General features: G+C 40.7%; 1 protein-coding gene across 3 annotated transcripts in view; it reads right to left on the reverse strand.

Annotated features, from left to right (window-relative positions):
• The window catches only part of LOC143924551 (myosin-11), a 141,661-nt gene that overhangs the window by 21,132 nt on the left and 104,157 nt on the right, over positions 1 to 16,372 (reverse strand). For all 3 annotated transcript variants that reach the window (XM_077448926.1, XM_077448925.1, XM_077448927.1), the window contains 9 exons: positions 13,343 to 13,466; positions 10,653 to 10,824; positions 9,147 to 9,359; positions 3,562 to 3,706; positions 3,269 to 3,475; positions 3,077 to 3,181; positions 2,817 to 2,969; positions 753 to 1,001; positions 459 to 671 (listed from right to left, as the gene is read on the reverse strand). In XM_077448926.1, the coding sequence (XP_077305052.1) occupies positions 459 to 671; positions 753 to 1,001; positions 2,817 to 2,969; positions 3,077 to 3,181; positions 3,269 to 3,475; positions 3,562 to 3,706; positions 9,147 to 9,359; positions 10,653 to 10,824; positions 13,343 to 13,466 (1,581 nt within the window). The remainder of the gene's footprint in view (positions 1 to 458; positions 672 to 752; positions 1,002 to 2,816; positions 2,970 to 3,076; positions 3,182 to 3,268; positions 3,476 to 3,561; positions 3,707 to 9,146; positions 9,360 to 10,652; positions 10,825 to 13,342; positions 13,467 to 16,372) is intronic.

The following is a 16,372-nucleotide window of genomic DNA, read 5'->3' on the forward strand; positions in this document are numbered from 1 at the left end:
CCTCCTTCTCTTCCTGTCAGTTCCATAGTCTGTGTGTGAGTCGATCTCCTTCCCGCCCCTCCCCTCTCCTTTCCTCTCCTCTTCTCTCTTCTCATGCCTGTGTAATTCTATTCCCTGAAGCTGCTCCAGTGCTTGTTAAGTAAAGAAACATGTATTAATTACTTCGATCTTCTCTGTTTTAGGTCCAAGTTCAGTACACTGTGTGTGTTTTCCAAAAATTAAAATGCTAAATACCTTCTTTGTAGAGCCCTGCTGGAGGTCACATGACAGACCAGCATGGCTCTGCAAAGAAGGTATTTATAATTTTAGGAAAACATACTGTATTGAACAAGGCCCTAAAGGAGACCTAAAACAGAGACAATCAAAATAATTCATCCATGTGACTTTACAACCACTTTAATATACAAATGTGGTCATCAATTACTAACCAAAACTGTCACCAAAAACACATTACTTACGTTCTTTCCAACATCATCTTTGGAGCTGACCAAGTCCTCCATTTCTGCCTTCAACATTTTGTTCACCCTCTCAAGTTCTTCCTTTGTTTGTATAACTTCATCAAGAGCTTTGGCAAGTGATAGCGCTTTGGTCTCCTTCTCTCTAGCCTCAGCCTCAGCTCTGTCTCTCTCATCAGCATATTTGGAAGAAATATTTTTCTCTTCTGCTAACATCTGAAAATGAATACAGTTAGCCAACTTGGTCTTGCAAAACAAGACTTACCTACATATAAAATCACAAGTAGTATGATATACCTGGTCAAACTTTTTCTGTTTCTTCTCCAGATTGGACACAAGTTGACGCTGGTTGTCCAAGTCAACTATTAAGTCATCAAGTTCCTGCTGTAGGCGGTTCTTGGTCTTTTCCAGTTTCTCATAAGCAGAAGCTTTCTCCTCAAACTGTTGTGTCATGGCCTCAATATCTCTCTGGAATTTCTTCTTACCTTCTTCCATAGATTCTATTGTGGCAGTAAATTCTTGCAATTTCCTCTTGGAATCTGAAAGCTAAAGCAGGACAGTGATGAATATACCATAAGATACCCTGTTGCTTTAATCTGCTATGAAATTTTACTGAGCAATGATGTCTGACAGAAGGGGCTTGTCAAAAACAATATAGACATTCTGTATAGACAAAGTAATGTGCACTCATAACTGTGTCTGTTTTGGACATTAAACATGTAACAACACTGTATGCAAACTTACTAAATTGTACCTGTGTTACCTATTTGACAAGCTGCCATACAGCTCATCTGCTACCACAGTATAGAACACACATATTCAAATTGTTCCTAATCCTGTTAACTGCTCTGAACTGGTAATCAGGCAGCTTTGGCAGATACCAATAGACCTGTTGTATCTAAGAGCTTATTTGGGTATTTGACAAGTATGCCAGGGCTTCTTTATATGCTCATCCTTGCATTCTAACCGCACATCTCATTTCTGTGTCTAATAATACACTTTGCTTCAGTAAACACTGGACTTTTGGATTTTTGCACATAGCATTTTTACTTATGTGCTCATTAACCACTTAAGCCCCGGACCAATTTGCAGCCAAAGGACCAGGCCCCTTTTTGCGATTCGGCACTGCGTTACTTTAACTGACAATTGTGTGGTCATGCGACATGGCTCCCAAACAAAATTGGCGTCCTTTTTTCCCCACAAATAGAGCTTTCTTTTGGTGGTATTTGATCATGTCTGCAGTTTTTATTTTTTGCGATATAAACAAAAATAATGCGACAATTTGGAAAAAAATGCTATTTTTTTAACTTTTTGCTATAATAAATATCCCCAAAAAATATATAAAAAATATTTTTTCCTCAGTTTAGGCCGATACGTATTCTTCTACATATTGTTGGTAAAAAAAATCGCAATTAGCGATTATTGATTGGTTTGCGCAAAAGTTATAGCGTTTACAAAATAGGGGATAGTTTTATAGCATTTTTATAATTTTTTTTACTAGTAATGGCGGCGATCAGCGATTTTTATTGTGACTGCGACATTATGGCACATTTTTGGGACCATTGTCATTTATACAGCAATCGGTGCTATTTAAATCACTGATTCCTGTGTAAATGACACTGGCAGTGAAGGAGTTAACCACTAGGGGGCAGTGTAGGGGTTATGTGTGACGCTATGTGTTTTTTTTCTATTGTAGGGGGGCGTGGCCTGGCATGTGACATCACTGGTTGTCTTTCCCTATAAAAGGGAACAGATGATCGGTGACAGCGACACAAGGAAGCACGGGGAGAGGTTTGTTTACACAGACCTCTCCTCGTTCTTCAGATCTGTGACACGATCGTGGAACACCAGCGGCGATCGGGTCCGCTGGTCCCGCGGCCACGGTCACGGAGCTCAGGATCGGGTCGGAAGGGCGCCGGCGCGCTCCCGACCCATGGCTGGGCACTTAAAGAGCCACGTACAGGTACGTGATTGTGCCCAGCCGTGCCATTCTGCCGACCTATATCGGCGTGAGGTGGTCCTTAAGTGGTTAATATGAGTAGTCATTCTCACTCATAAAGATATCGCTTTTTCAATCTCTCAGGTATATGTGGTGGTATTACATTTCGACTATACCAGCATCTGTGTGGAAACTTAATAAATGTAATAAAGTGTCTCAAACTGCTTTTTTGCACTTTGGAATAACAGCCTTGTATCTTACAACTTTTATTACTTACAAAACACCATTGCTTATGTATATTATGTATAATAAGCAGGTTATTAGAGATTCTTTGAAAAGTAAAAGTATTAACATGTATGCCTTAATATGCTGTGCATATATCAATGAATTATCTGTAGAACTACTCTGGGCTATGGTAGTACCTGAATATTTAGTGTTGAGATGTGACGTTCCAGGTTCTGTTTGGCCTCTGTTTCTTCATCTAGTTGCTCCTGAAGAGTGTTCTTCTCATCCTCTACTTGACGAAGCTTGGTGCCAACATTCAGCTTCTGCCGGGTCTCTTCTTGCAGTAACTCCTGCAAATTGAAGGCCAATAATTAATTCCGTAGCATTCCCCCAATAGTAAAGGCCTTTATCTATTGATATGTAACATAATATATATGCTTAAAATTGAATAACTTGCCTGTGAATCCTGGAGCTGGGATTGCAAACTGGCAACATCTTTGGAAAGCTTAATGGACTTGGTCTCTGCTTCGCTTAGAAGAACTGTGACATTTTCCAGTTCTACCTGCAGATGCAAGAAAACATATTTCATACAAACAATAATATTATCTTCATTTCAATTATATGCTCCTAAAATTATGATCTACAATACCTGTACTCTATAAGATTTTTCTGTCAGCTCATTTCTGGCCCGTTCTCCATCAGTGTATTTAGACTGTAACTCCTGCAACTGGACTTCAAGCTTCTTCTTCTTGTGCTCTACATCTTGTTTGGCCTGGTTCAGTGATCTAATCTCAATAGTAAGCTCGGAGTTGTCTTTCTCCAAGCCTTGCTTGCTCTTTTCCAAGTTGATTTTAACCTATGGACAGAAAACACATTGTAAACTAGGAAGGTATTTTGTCAAGAAATGTGATCTTTTTTTGTATGCTAATAAAGATGTCATACCCTTTTCACTTGCTCCAGTTGTTCTGTTATCTCCTCAACAGCTTGAGTATGTTTTTGCCTCATTTCCTGAACCTGGGCCTCATGTGATCTTGTTTCCTCTTCCAATGCTCTCTTCAGGACAGTAACTTCCTGTTCTCTCTTTGCTCTGTAATGGGTTTCATAAATTATCCACAGTGCAAATTCACAATACATTATAACCTACGACAACAATTGTCAGTTCTCAGCAGTCTGCTATTGACAGGCCATTGAAAGCAGAATTCAGTTTGGTTGTTATAGGTTAATGAACACCACAGATATTTACACCATGTTTTAAAATACAATCTACCAAGATATGTAATTCAGTGCAAAAAATAGTGAGGTGCTGTGACCCATAACAGCTCATCAGATTTCAGTGCAGTAGTCAGAACAGCAAAATGTGATTACCTAATGGTTGTCACTGGTTACTGCACATTTCTCTTTGCTTGTGTGCCAAGTCTTTCTGGAAAATGAAATCAGCATCTCCATAAAGCTCGTCAGCAGTGGGAAGTATGAAGTACTCTAGAATTTCCTGGTAGAGGGCTGCGCTGACTTTGGACTTGATAAAACACAGTGGACTAACACCAGCAGATGAAATGGCTCCCCAAATTATCACGGACCGTGGAAAATTTAGCATTTCATTTGGAAATCAAGGTCCCAGAGTCTGGAGGAAGAGTGGAGAGGCACAGAATCCAAGTTGCATGAGGTACAGTGTGAAGTTTCCACAGTCAGTGATGATTTAAGAAGCCATGTCATCTGCTGGTGTTGGTCCATATTTTATCAAGTCCAAAGTCAGTGCAGCCCTCTTCTAGAAAATTCTAGAGCACTTCAAAGAGAAGGCTAATTTATTAAACACTTTCTTCAGCTCTGTGTACACAAAAGAGCATGGGGGAGCGCATGTCCATAATGGGGGTGATAGTGACACAGCCCCAAATGATCCACAATGGCTCAAAAGTGATATGGTCCAGAAATACCTAGACTGGGAGAGAATATTGGCATCAATGGGCACAGAACAGAAATGGGAATGCTTCAAAAAGACTGTTTGTGATCTCACTGCAAAGTATATTCCCATGGGCAATAAGTTTAAAAGGCTAAAAATAAAACTGATGTGGCTCACGGCCAAAGTTAAAAAAGAAACTATAAAAAAGAGCTTTTAAAAAATATAAAAATGAAGGAACGCTAGTGTCATTTAAATGTTACAAAGAATATAACAGAATATGTAAAAAGGAAATCAAGGATGCAAAAAAAAAAAGACAGATTGCAAAAAATTCTTCAAATATATTAATAGTAAAAAGGTCAAGTCTGAGCATGTAGGCCCTTTACAAAATAATCTGGAGTGGGCGACGAGGGACAAAGAGAAGGCTAACTTATTAAATACTTTCTTCAGCTCCGTGTATAAAAAGGAGCATGGGGGAGCTCATGTCCATAATGGGGGTGGCAGTCACACAGACCCAAATCCACAATGGCTCAAAAGTGATATGGTCCAGAAATATTTGGACAGAATAAAGGTGGATAAAGCACCTGGCCCTGATGGCATCCACCCACGGATCCTAAAAGAATTGAGCTCTGTAATTTCAGAGCCATTGTATCTAATTTTTAGGGACTCATTAATGACGGGAATAGTCCCACTGGATTGGCGCAGGGTGGTGCCTATATTTAAAAAGGGATCAAAGTCTTTACCAAGTAACTATAGACCTGTTAGCTTAACTTCTATAGCTGGGAAGATACTGGAGCGTTTAATAAAAGACCACATTGACGAGTTCTTGCTGAACAAAAACACTTTAAGCAACAGACAACATGGATTCATGAAAGACAGAAGTTGTCAGACAAATCTGATTTCTTTTTATGAGGAGGTAAGTAAAACCTTGGACAGAGGGGTGGCGGTGGACGTGGTATACTTGGATTTTGCAAAAGCATTCGATACAGTTCCCCACACACGGCTCATGTGTAAGGTAAAGTCTACTGGTTTGGAAATATCAGTTTGTAAATGGATAGAAAATTGGCTAGAAGACAGAATTCAGAGAGTAGTGGTTAATGACTCTTACTCTGAATGGTCTAAGGTTATCAGTGGTGTACCCCAAGGTTCAGTGTTGGGACCCTTACTTTTTAACATCTTTATAAATGATATTGGGTCTGGGATCAAAAGTAATATTTCTGTCTTTGCAGATGACACCAAGATATGCAGTGGAATAACGTCTTTACAGGATGTCTCCAATTTACAAGCCGACCTCAATACACTGTCTAATTGGGCGACTATGTGGCAGATGAGGTTTAATGTTGATAAATGTAAAGTTATGCACTTGGGGCCTAAGAATATGCATGCATCATACATGCTAGGAGGAGTACAACTGGGGGAATCCATAGTGGAGAAGGATCTGGGGGTTTTGGTAGACCATAAGCTCAATAACAACATGCAATGCCAAGCTGCTGTTTGCAAAGCGAGCAAAGTCCTTTCTTGTATTAAGAGAGGTATGGACTCCAGAGAAAGAGATATAATTTTGCCCCTGTTCAAATCATTAGTAAGACCTCACCTGGAATATGCCGTTCAGTTTTGGGCACCAGTTCTCAAAAAGGATATCGGGGAACTGGAGAAAGTGCAGAGAAGGGCAACCAAACTGATAAGAGGAACGGAGGAACTCAGCTATGAGGAGAGATTAGAGGAACTAAATTTATTCACTCTTGAGAAGAGGAGATTAAGGGGGGATATGATCAACATGTTCAAATACATTAGGGGTCCATATAGTGAACTTGGTGTTGAGTTGTTCTCTGTACGGTCAACCCAGAGGACACGGGGGCACTCTTTACGTCTAGAGGAAAAGAGATTTCATCTTCAAGTATGGAAAGGTTTCTTCACAGTTAGAGCTATGAAAATGTGGAATAGACTCCCGCCAGAGGTGGTTCTGGCCAGTTCAGTAGATTGCTTTAAGAAAGGCTTGGATACTTTCCTGATGGTACATAATATAACTAGGTACTAACATAGGTAATGTTGATCCAGGGAAAATCCAATCGCCTATTGGGGGATCAGGAAGGATTTTTTTTCCCCTGTTGTAGCAAATTGGAGCATGCTCTGCTGGGTTTTTTTTTCGCCTTCCTCTGGATCAATTGTGGGCATAAAATTGGGTATCTGGATTGTACGATTATTTTTTATTTTATTTATTTGTTTTTAAAGTTGAACTGGATGGACTTGTGTCTTTTTTCAACCTGACTAACTATGTAACTATGTAACTATGTAACTTCATGCTTCCCTCTGCTGACTTGCTCACTTTACTTGATTGACCAACACACTCACCTGACCTAAACCCCATATAGAGTCTGTGGGGTATTGTCAAGAGGAAGACACTAGACCCAACAATGCAGATGAGCTGAAGGCCGCTATCAAAGCAACCTGGGCTTTCAATAACACCTCAGCAGTGCCACGGGCGCCTCCATGCCACACCATATTGATGCAGTAATTCATGCAGAAGGAGCCCCAACCCAGTACTGAGTGTATACTATACTGTATATGAACATACATTTTAGTAAGTCAACATTTCTGTATTAAAAATCCTTTTTTTTTTTTTTATTGGTCATATATAATATTCTAATTTTCTGACATGCTGAATTTTGGATTTTCACTAGCTGTAAGCCATAATCATCAAAATGAAAAAAAAGAAATTCTTGAAATATATCAGCTGGGTATACACGGATAGTTTTATTTCGGGTTGAAGGAAAACAAACTTGACAGATACTTGCATCAACACAATGATGTCTGTGATTTTTCAGCATGCCTGTTCGTCAGAAGCCAGTTGAACAGACAACGGTACTCACATACTGAAAGTTGGACGGTTCCTGCCGAACCGGACAATTTTCGGTACGTGTTTATCTGGGCTTAACCCACAGTTCCTGAATCCTACAGTTCATCTAGTTCAGTGGTTCTCAACCTTTTTTGAGTCACGGACCCCTTTAAGAATCAGATAAAAGCTATGGAGCCTCTGGAGCATAAACCAAAAAAATTGCGTGCAGTGAATATATGTACTTTTTTTTTTTATGTAATTACCTCATGCATACAGTATATGACATACACAAAGCTTGACTAAAGTAAACAATCTTAACAAAAAACTCACTTCTTTTCTTACAAATATTATTGTAATTGTTTTTTTTTCTGACCCTCACAAACCCCCTGAAAACCACCCGTGGACCAGTTAGAGTTCCATAGACCCCAGGTTAAGTGGGCCCTGCTCTAGTACAATTAATAGAGAAAAAAAGAATAGAAAACCTCCATATACACCCTCCTATACCCACAGGTGATCTAGAGGAAGGAAAAAAAACAATAAAGCATGATCCAATTTACTCAAGCAGGGGAAACATTGCTTCTTGATCCCCCAGGAGGCAATCCTATCCCTGGTGTTGTTACATGTTAATATCCAGTTAGGCCGCGTACACACGCGGGGACTGTTCGCCCAACTTTGTCCGTCAAACAGTTTCAGCAAACAGTCCGCTCAAAATTAGCATGGACGGACTTGCCCACACACAACGAACGAACAGTTTGCTGAAACCGTGCGCGATGACGTGAACGGCACATACGACGGGACTAGAAAACGACGTCCTATACACTGCAATGCAAACTTCGGCGTGTAAATCCTTTCTGAGCATGCGCGGAACTTAGTTTGACGAACAAGCCTACACACGAGGGGACTGTTCGCTGAAACAAAGTTTCAGCGGACAGTTTTTCGGAATTTCCGAAAAACCTTGTTCAGCGGACTGTTCGCTGAAACTGTCCGCTGAAAGCCCACACACGAGCGGACTGTCCGCCGAAACACTGTTCAGCGGACAAAGTTGGGCGAACAGTCCCCGCGTGTGTACGCGGCCTTAGATTTTGTGAATTTAGGAACGCATGCAGCATTTGTTTTAAAACATTCTACTGAGCTGGCCAAACTAGTTTTTGAGGGGAGAGGAAGAAGCCTTTCTGTATGTGAAAGTTAAATCTCTTTTCCTCCAGATGTATAAAGTGTCCCTTTGTACTCTGTAAAGACCTGAAAGTAAAAAGTTCACTATAGGGACCACATATATAAATAAATCCATATGGTATTTATACATGGTGATCATATCCCTCTTAATCGCCCCTTCTTAAGGCTTCATGTACACTACAGCTCCTATTTTTTTTTCCAAAGCTCCTAAACTCAACTCCATAAAAACCTATGTGTCCATGTACATTTAGGTGCTGCTGCTAGGGGAGCTTCCACCTCCCTCTTCTGAACATGAAAGAATTGATTTCAGGATAGGAACATTTTGCTGTGTTTTGCGCTTTCCCGTGCCCAGCAGTCAAAGTAGGCTATGTGTACATGAAGCCTTAAAGTGAATAAATGCAGTTCAGCTAATCTTTCCACATAGCGGAGCTCCTCAATGCCTATTATAAGTTTAGTTGCTCTTCTCTGCACTTTCCCCAGTTCTCCAGATCTGTAACCCAAAGCTCTAAGGCACAAGGATCATATTTCTTAAAATAACACTAAGCTGTACATATCATTAGGCCTAATTAGACCTCAATACCTTGTCTGATCTACGTTGCTCTCTTGGCATTGTGATCTACTCACCTGAGTTCTTGCTGTGTTGCTGTGCTGTCAAGTGTGTCTTCCAGCTCCGTCTTCAAAGCTTCCAGCTCTTCACCCAAATCCCTCTTTTGCTTTTCTGCCTTGTTTCTTGCTGCTCTTTCTGACTCCAAGTCTTCTTGCAGGTCTGAGATATGTGCCTCCAATTCACGTATTTTCTTCAATGCATTATTTTTCTGGGCAATTTCATCTTCCAGCCTTCATGGTGTACAAAATAGAGAGGCAACATTTTAGTTGTACAACAAGATTGTAATACAGGTGCTACCATCCATATCCAGGTATTGTACTTGTCTCTACAGCATATCATATTATTAGACTCAAGTGGTTCTAGTTCATGCATTAAAATAATTATCCATATCCACCAAGATTAGGTTATCAAACTTGACTCCCATTCTGAACTGATTTTTAAAGAATATGTAAACCCAACATTTCATATTCCTGGTATGTGCCTGCTGTACCATGCACTTGTAAGAAAAAAGTACTGTATCCTGTTCTCTTTGTACTGCTTGCTTTGTGTGAAATACTTGGTGTTCCTTCCAGTCTCTCTACTTTCCTATCAACAACTGACCACATTAAGCAAGAGGACACAGCATGGTCATTTCTCTAGCTTGCTCTCCTGCAATGAACAGACTTGCCCCGACACGTCCCCCCCACCCCCACACAGCCATTTACTGGGAAGACCGAGACTCTGAGAACAGAGATTATGCGATCACTTATAAAAAAGGTGGAAAAAAAGGTAGTTCTAATGTTTTTGTGGCCTCAAGCACATGGGCTTATGAAAATATGCTGCATTTATTCTGCTAAAAATTGGTATATAAAATGCCTTTAGTGGTACATGAGTGCACAAACTCATTCTACTGGCTATATTATTATTTTTTGCTAGCTATTATAATAAACGTATGCGCATATGCCTGCGTTTAAGTACATGTGTGCACATGGGCATAAATTATACTGGAAAACTCTGAATGCAGGTTTGGAACACTTTTTGTGCTACTGAACACTGCTCTAAAATACGTCTGTAAGAAACACAATGTACATATAACCTAAAGCTGCTTTCAGGGCATGAAAAAAATGCCAGTTGCCTCTAACAGCAGCATTCTTTCTGCTTGTGTGCATGAGGCCATAATCTATACACACGTTTTTGCCTTTCATTTCTATTTTAAACTGAATTAGTTATTTTACAAGGTGAGGGTTTACATATACTTTATAGTTAAACGTGTAAAATATAACATTTTTAAGATCTGGTTATCTGGTACCAGTGCATATCATGAGAAGGGGCAAACAAATTGTAGCATACCCATTGGAGAGACAGTCATAGTACAAACATATTTTCCATTCTACCCAAATGAATTCTGAGTACATAATGATTGGTGAAGTTCTGAAACACATCCATGACAGTTTGTCTGTATAATAGTTATATTAGTGTATATACAGTATATTTTGGAATATCCCACCCTGTAAATATGCACATTCTTTATTATTTAATTTTACCTGGCAAGGGCAGCCTGTAATTCCTCTTCCTTTTTGGCCAGCTGCTGTTTGAGCTCAGCAATCTGTGCCTGTAGTTCTGCTATTTGTTCATTGAGATCACTCGCTTCACCTTCCAGCTTTCTCTTTGTTTTCTCCAATTCTTGCCTGCTTTTCTCTTCTTTCTTTAGACGAACTAGAAGACAAAATAGGTTTCACACATGCACAGATGAAAAGTTAAGGTTACCAGATTTTTTAAATGAAATCTGGGAAAACCCTACAGGCTATGCCCTCTTTTTTCTATAAAACATGCCCTAATTTTTAGTCGCAATCACAACATCATGCTGTCATTTTTAAACACCCTAAAACAATTGGTCACAGACTTCCAGAACAAGAGGCAGATGTTCAAGGTATGGAGACAAAAAAAACAATCAAATGAGAGGCACCAAGATATGCATGCATAGTTTTGAGGGATGTCTTGATGGTATGAAGAAGAAAATGTGGTGCCCACTGAATGCTTGGAGGTGTGGCCAATAAAGTGAGTGTTGCTTCACGGTGCATGGCTTGATGTGTGCGTGTAAATTAAGCCCCAGTATTTGTGGTATTATCACTGTAAAAATATAACTGTTTCTCTCCTGTATGTGCACTTGAAACAACGCAGTTGAGTACTGTCCATGATACTTTTTTATATGAACAATTACATTTTCAAGAGAAGCTTTTAAGATGTTCCTTTTTTTTCTTGGTCCAGGTATTGCTTGGACTGAGAAGAAGGGAACAACCTGAAATCTCGTTCTGAAAATGTAACTATTTGTTCAAATAAAAAAGTATCACAGACAGTATTCAACTATGTTGTAGCATCCATGAGAAACTTGGCTTCCACCCTTATGCACAGTGCAGGTGTCAGTAGTATTAAATGTGGAGTTTGGAGTCAGTAGGATGTAACACAGAGTGTAAACTTCAAGAGTAAGTAACAATGAGTTCAAAGGTCAAGAGTGAGTAACACAGAGTTCAAAGGTCAGGAGTATGTAGCACCGATTGCTGGGGACAGGAGTAGGTAAAGCAGAGTTTAGGGGTCAGTAGTATGTAGCAGCATTTACAAGTCAGTAGAATGTAATACAAAGTAAGGGTGTCAGGAGTAAATTATGGTGAGTTTAGAGGTCAGAAGTATGTAACTCAGTGGTCAGTAGTAATAATGCAGAGTTCAAGGGACAGTAGTAAATAACGCTGGGTTTAGAGGTCTAGAGCAGGTAGTTTGTAAGGAAGGATTCTGGGATAAGGAGGAATTAATACAGAGCAGTGGTCAGTAGTATTTCACACAGAGGTCAGTAGTAACACAGAGTCCAGGGGTCAGTAATATGTAAAAGAGTTCAAAAGTCAGTAGTAATTAATGGAGAGTTCAAAGGTCTGTAGTAAGTAATGCAGAGTTCACAGATTAGTTGTATGTAATGCGATGTGTACAGGTCAGGAGTAAGTAATGCATAGTTTAAAGGCTAGTAGTAAGTATTGTAGAGTTTATAGGGCAGTGGTAAATAACATTTCTGTTCTATATTTTTGTCTCCTAACCTCAAAAAAAATGTTCTTGCCACTTGAAAAATATACAGCACACTAACGCATGCACTTTAAAACTTTTGTAGCCTCATTTTTCTATTACATTACATGTAAACAATATTTGGGCAGGTACCTCAACATGCAACCTGCATACTCTAGAGCACATGTACCAAACACAAGGCCCGCATGCCAAATCTGCCCCCCCCCCCCATGCCATTTCATGTGGTCCTTGCACCCAGGGCAATGATTTGTTCTGGCCAATCAAATGAATTAACACCCAAGCACTTGATGCTTGTAAACACACCTAAATGCTTGTAAAAGCGTAGACACTTTTACAAGCATCAGGTGTTTTTTTTTGTTGCAAAAACACTGCTGGCTTCTAGAAGAGTTAAAAAAGTCCTGTGTGCACGAAGCCTAAAAAAGTCAGTTTTGCCTTAGTAAAAACAAAACAAAAAAATAAAAAATTATCTAAAACTACACATTATATGGAAATTCTGACTTTGTTTTTTGTTTTTTTGAGCGTGAGGAAGGTTTTTACTGCTGACTGCATCCTCAGTGGAGAGAAATTTACCATCTCTTCTTGCTCTATTGACAAGTGGTCACAGTGAGGGAAAAATCTACACAGGTATGCAGGCAGCAACACACTATTTTTTTAGTTGGACAGAGTAGAGTTAAAATCCTCTTTAAACTTTATTACTGTTTGTACCCTCATTAGGTAATGGTTTATCCTCGCTCCCTATCATGGTCCATCCCTTTCCCACACTTATCAAAGGTAAAAAAAAACATTTCCAGGACTTAGACATAAGTCCAATATAGCAGACTCTCACAGGTATATGAACATGCCAATTATGAAACCTCAGCCACGACACCCTGTTATAATAAATATAAAGCTGGCAATTACACAACACTTATTGGCTCTCAAAATTAAAACATACAAGGCTCGTTTCAAGTTACAAATGGTTTTTGTGACAAATACATTATATGGTCACAATGTTTTTCGTGTTTTCTATTTCAGTATTTCTTATTTATTAATATGACCAATTTGGAGCTGTTCTTCCTATACCGATTGATACAGAAGATCTTTCTCCAAATTTCAAAATGACTAGTACCCCATATCTGCATATATTCTTACTCAAATCACTGGTAAAGCAAACGTTTTGTCATACCCTCCAGTTCTGAGATCATGGATTCATGTTTGTTTTTTAATTTAGTCAGATTCTTTGCCTTTTCTTCTTCTTCTGCCAGGTTAGAGGTAAGGTCATTCACTCTCTCCTCAAGCACTTTTCTTTCCTGTTTTTAAAAAAAGATAAATCATGTTTTTTTAACTTCCAATTATTCTCTATTACCACCAAAATTGATTTGCCTATATTTTTATCAGCATGTCTATGGGGGTTGATGTGTTTTTCTGAAGGAAAACACAATTTCTGTGTAGAAAATAAAACCAATGCTAATGGTGACAATTTGCACCATTGTTTTGCAATGCAGCATGTTGTTGTGCATTACAGTGCCTATTAAGAGCCCACTTAGTAATGAATGGTAAAGTGGTTAGCACTTCTACCTTGCAGAACTAGGGTTGTTGGTTCAAATTCCAACCAGAACACTAGCTCCATGGAGTTTGCATGTTCTCTCTATGCTTACGTGGGTTTCCTCCCACACTACAAAGACATGCTTATAGGTTATTTGGCTCCTGTCTAAATTGTTCCTTGCATGATTTAGGGACCTTACATTGTAAGCTCCTTGAGGGGAGAGACTGATGTGAATGTATGATATATGTGTAAAGCAGGCAGAAGCAGCCAGGATCTTGCTGAGGGAGGAGAAGAGGCGCCTGGCGGATGTTGAGGGGATAACCCCCAACCTTCCCGACTTGATGGCAATCTCAGGCCAGCTCCGTCCTTCACCTTCCACTCCTGCTCCCACGTTCTGCCTCTCAGCGACTCCCCTGGTAAGGAATCTTGCAGCCCTGCATGTTTTAGTTTGGAGAGATAGCTTTTTTGTGCAAGCGCTAGGCACCCAGAGCACATGCCCAACATTTGCTGGTGGGTGCCCCGGGTCCTGGCACCACAACCGATCACATTGTTTTGTTCCAGTCTGAGGCACCTTCTTTGCCCATCTGTCAGAACTGTAGCATAGAGCCAAGTGAAGTGCTGATAAACTCCTCCTTGGGTCTGTGCTACAGTTCCAACAGTTGGAGCTGCCAGTGGCACTGTGCAGAAGAAAAAAAAAACAGAAATACAAAACAGAATGGTGCCGGCTGCTATATTTCTAAGAGGTGAGACAGCTGGGGGGGGGGGGCAGCATTGGTGAGAGAGCTGGGGGGTATTAGTGAGAGAGCTGGGGGGCATTAGTGGGGAAGTTTGGGGGATATTAGTGAGAGAGCTGGGGGCATTAGTGAGGGAGTTGGGGGGGATTAGTAAGAGAGCTGGGGGGGGGCATTAGTGAGAGAGCAGCGGGTAGCATTAGTGAGAGAGTGGGGGCATTAATGAGAGAGCTTGGGGGGTAGCATTAGTGAGAGAGCTGGGGGGTAGCATTAGTGAGAGAGCTAGGGGCATTACTGAGAAAGCTGGGAGGCATTAGTGAGAGCTGGGGGTATTGGTGAGAGAGCTGCGGGTAGCATTAGTGAGAGAGCTGGGGTTAGCATTAGTGAGAGAGCTCTGGGGGTAGCATTAGTGAGAGAGCTGGGGGGCATTAGTCAGTGAACTGGGGGGCATTAGTGAGAGAGCTGGGGGTAGCATTAGTGAGAGAGCTGGGGAGCATTAGTGAGAGAGCTGGGGGGCATTAGCAAGAGAGCTTGGGGGTACAATTAGTCAGAGATATTTTGGGGGCATTAGTGAGAGAGCTGGGGGGTAGCATTTGTGAGAGAACTGGGCGGGCAGCAGTGGTGAGAGAGCTGGGAAGGGTATGAGTGAGAGAGCTGGGGGGCATTAGTGAGAGAGATGGGGGCATTAGTGAGAGAGCTGGAGGGTAGCATTAGTGAGAGAGCTGGGGTGCAGCATTAGTGAGAGAGCTGGGGGGTCATTAGTGAGAGAGCTGGTGGGGCATTAATGAAAGAGCTGGGGGTAGCATTGGTAAAAGATCTGGGGTTCCATTGTTGAGAGAGCTGGGGGGGTAGCATCGGCACACTATATCATTCGTTTTAAAAAACGAGCGCTGTAAGGCTGGTTCCATCACTCGCGGCTGCTTTCCAGCTACAGTACATGTCTTCTGAGGGAAGGGCCGTGATCGCCCTCTGATGTCAGCCAGGGAGATCACGTGACCACTCGTCTCCTCTGCAGAAGCAATGTATCGTAGCTGTAAAGCGGGCGAGAGTCACATGATTGGCCTGAAGACAGCTGATATTAGGTATTTACAGCACTCGTTTTTTTAAAAAAATGACACAGTATGCTATGCCAGCCTCTAATATAGAGACTGGCAGTGAAAATTTAGCAAATGTATTTTACAAAAATAGCGACGGTGGGGCTGGTCCAGAGACAGACACAAAAGGGAATGACAGGCAGGAAAACGGGGGGGAGAGAGGAGAACGGAAAAGGGAGCAGGGCAGCCTATCACAGAGGGAGGCACTTTGAAAACAGTGATCAGGGCAGATCTGCCCTAGTTATCGTGATCTGATTAGAGGGGGCATATAGGAAGTGGTAGGTTTAGTTTTTTTTTTTTTACAGTTTAGGGGGCAGATTACATAGCACAAGCACTGTTTTTTTTGGGTTAACAAACGCTTTAAGGCCTGGCGAGTAGCTGAGGACTTGAAATTTTGAGCCCTGGTGTAAAGCATTGCAAAAATGTTCAGCCCTATATAAGTACATATATAACATAAAAACACATGCATCATACATTTTTCACATATATGAAATGTTTAGAATTTTTATTCTTGAATGTTCTTCACCCTACTTTGTGTAACACACACAGGAGCGTATTTACTAAAGTTTAAAAGCGCAAAATCAGGCTCACTTATGCAGAAAAACCAATCAGATTCTAACCTCAGCTTGTTCTATTAAGCTTTGGCAATAAAACCTGGAAGCTGATTGGTTTCAATGCAGAAGTGAGCTTGATTTTGTACTTGCCAGCTTTAGTAAATTAACACCACAGTTATGCACAAAATGTAAGATTATTTTGTGCATATAGATGCGATAAAAGCCCTTAAGGAAAAATCACAGTTGCTGTCAAAAAAACTGCGAGGATCTGTTTTTCTGCAATAGAAAGAA

Source organism: Lithobates pipiens, unplaced genomic scaffold, assembly GCF_037356315.1.
Source record: "Lithobates pipiens isolate NorthernLeopardFrog02 unplaced genomic scaffold, aLitPip1_a1.2 Scaffold_22, whole genome shotgun sequence".
Lineage (NCBI taxonomy): Eukaryota > Metazoa > Chordata > Amphibia > Anura > Ranidae > Lithobates > Lithobates pipiens.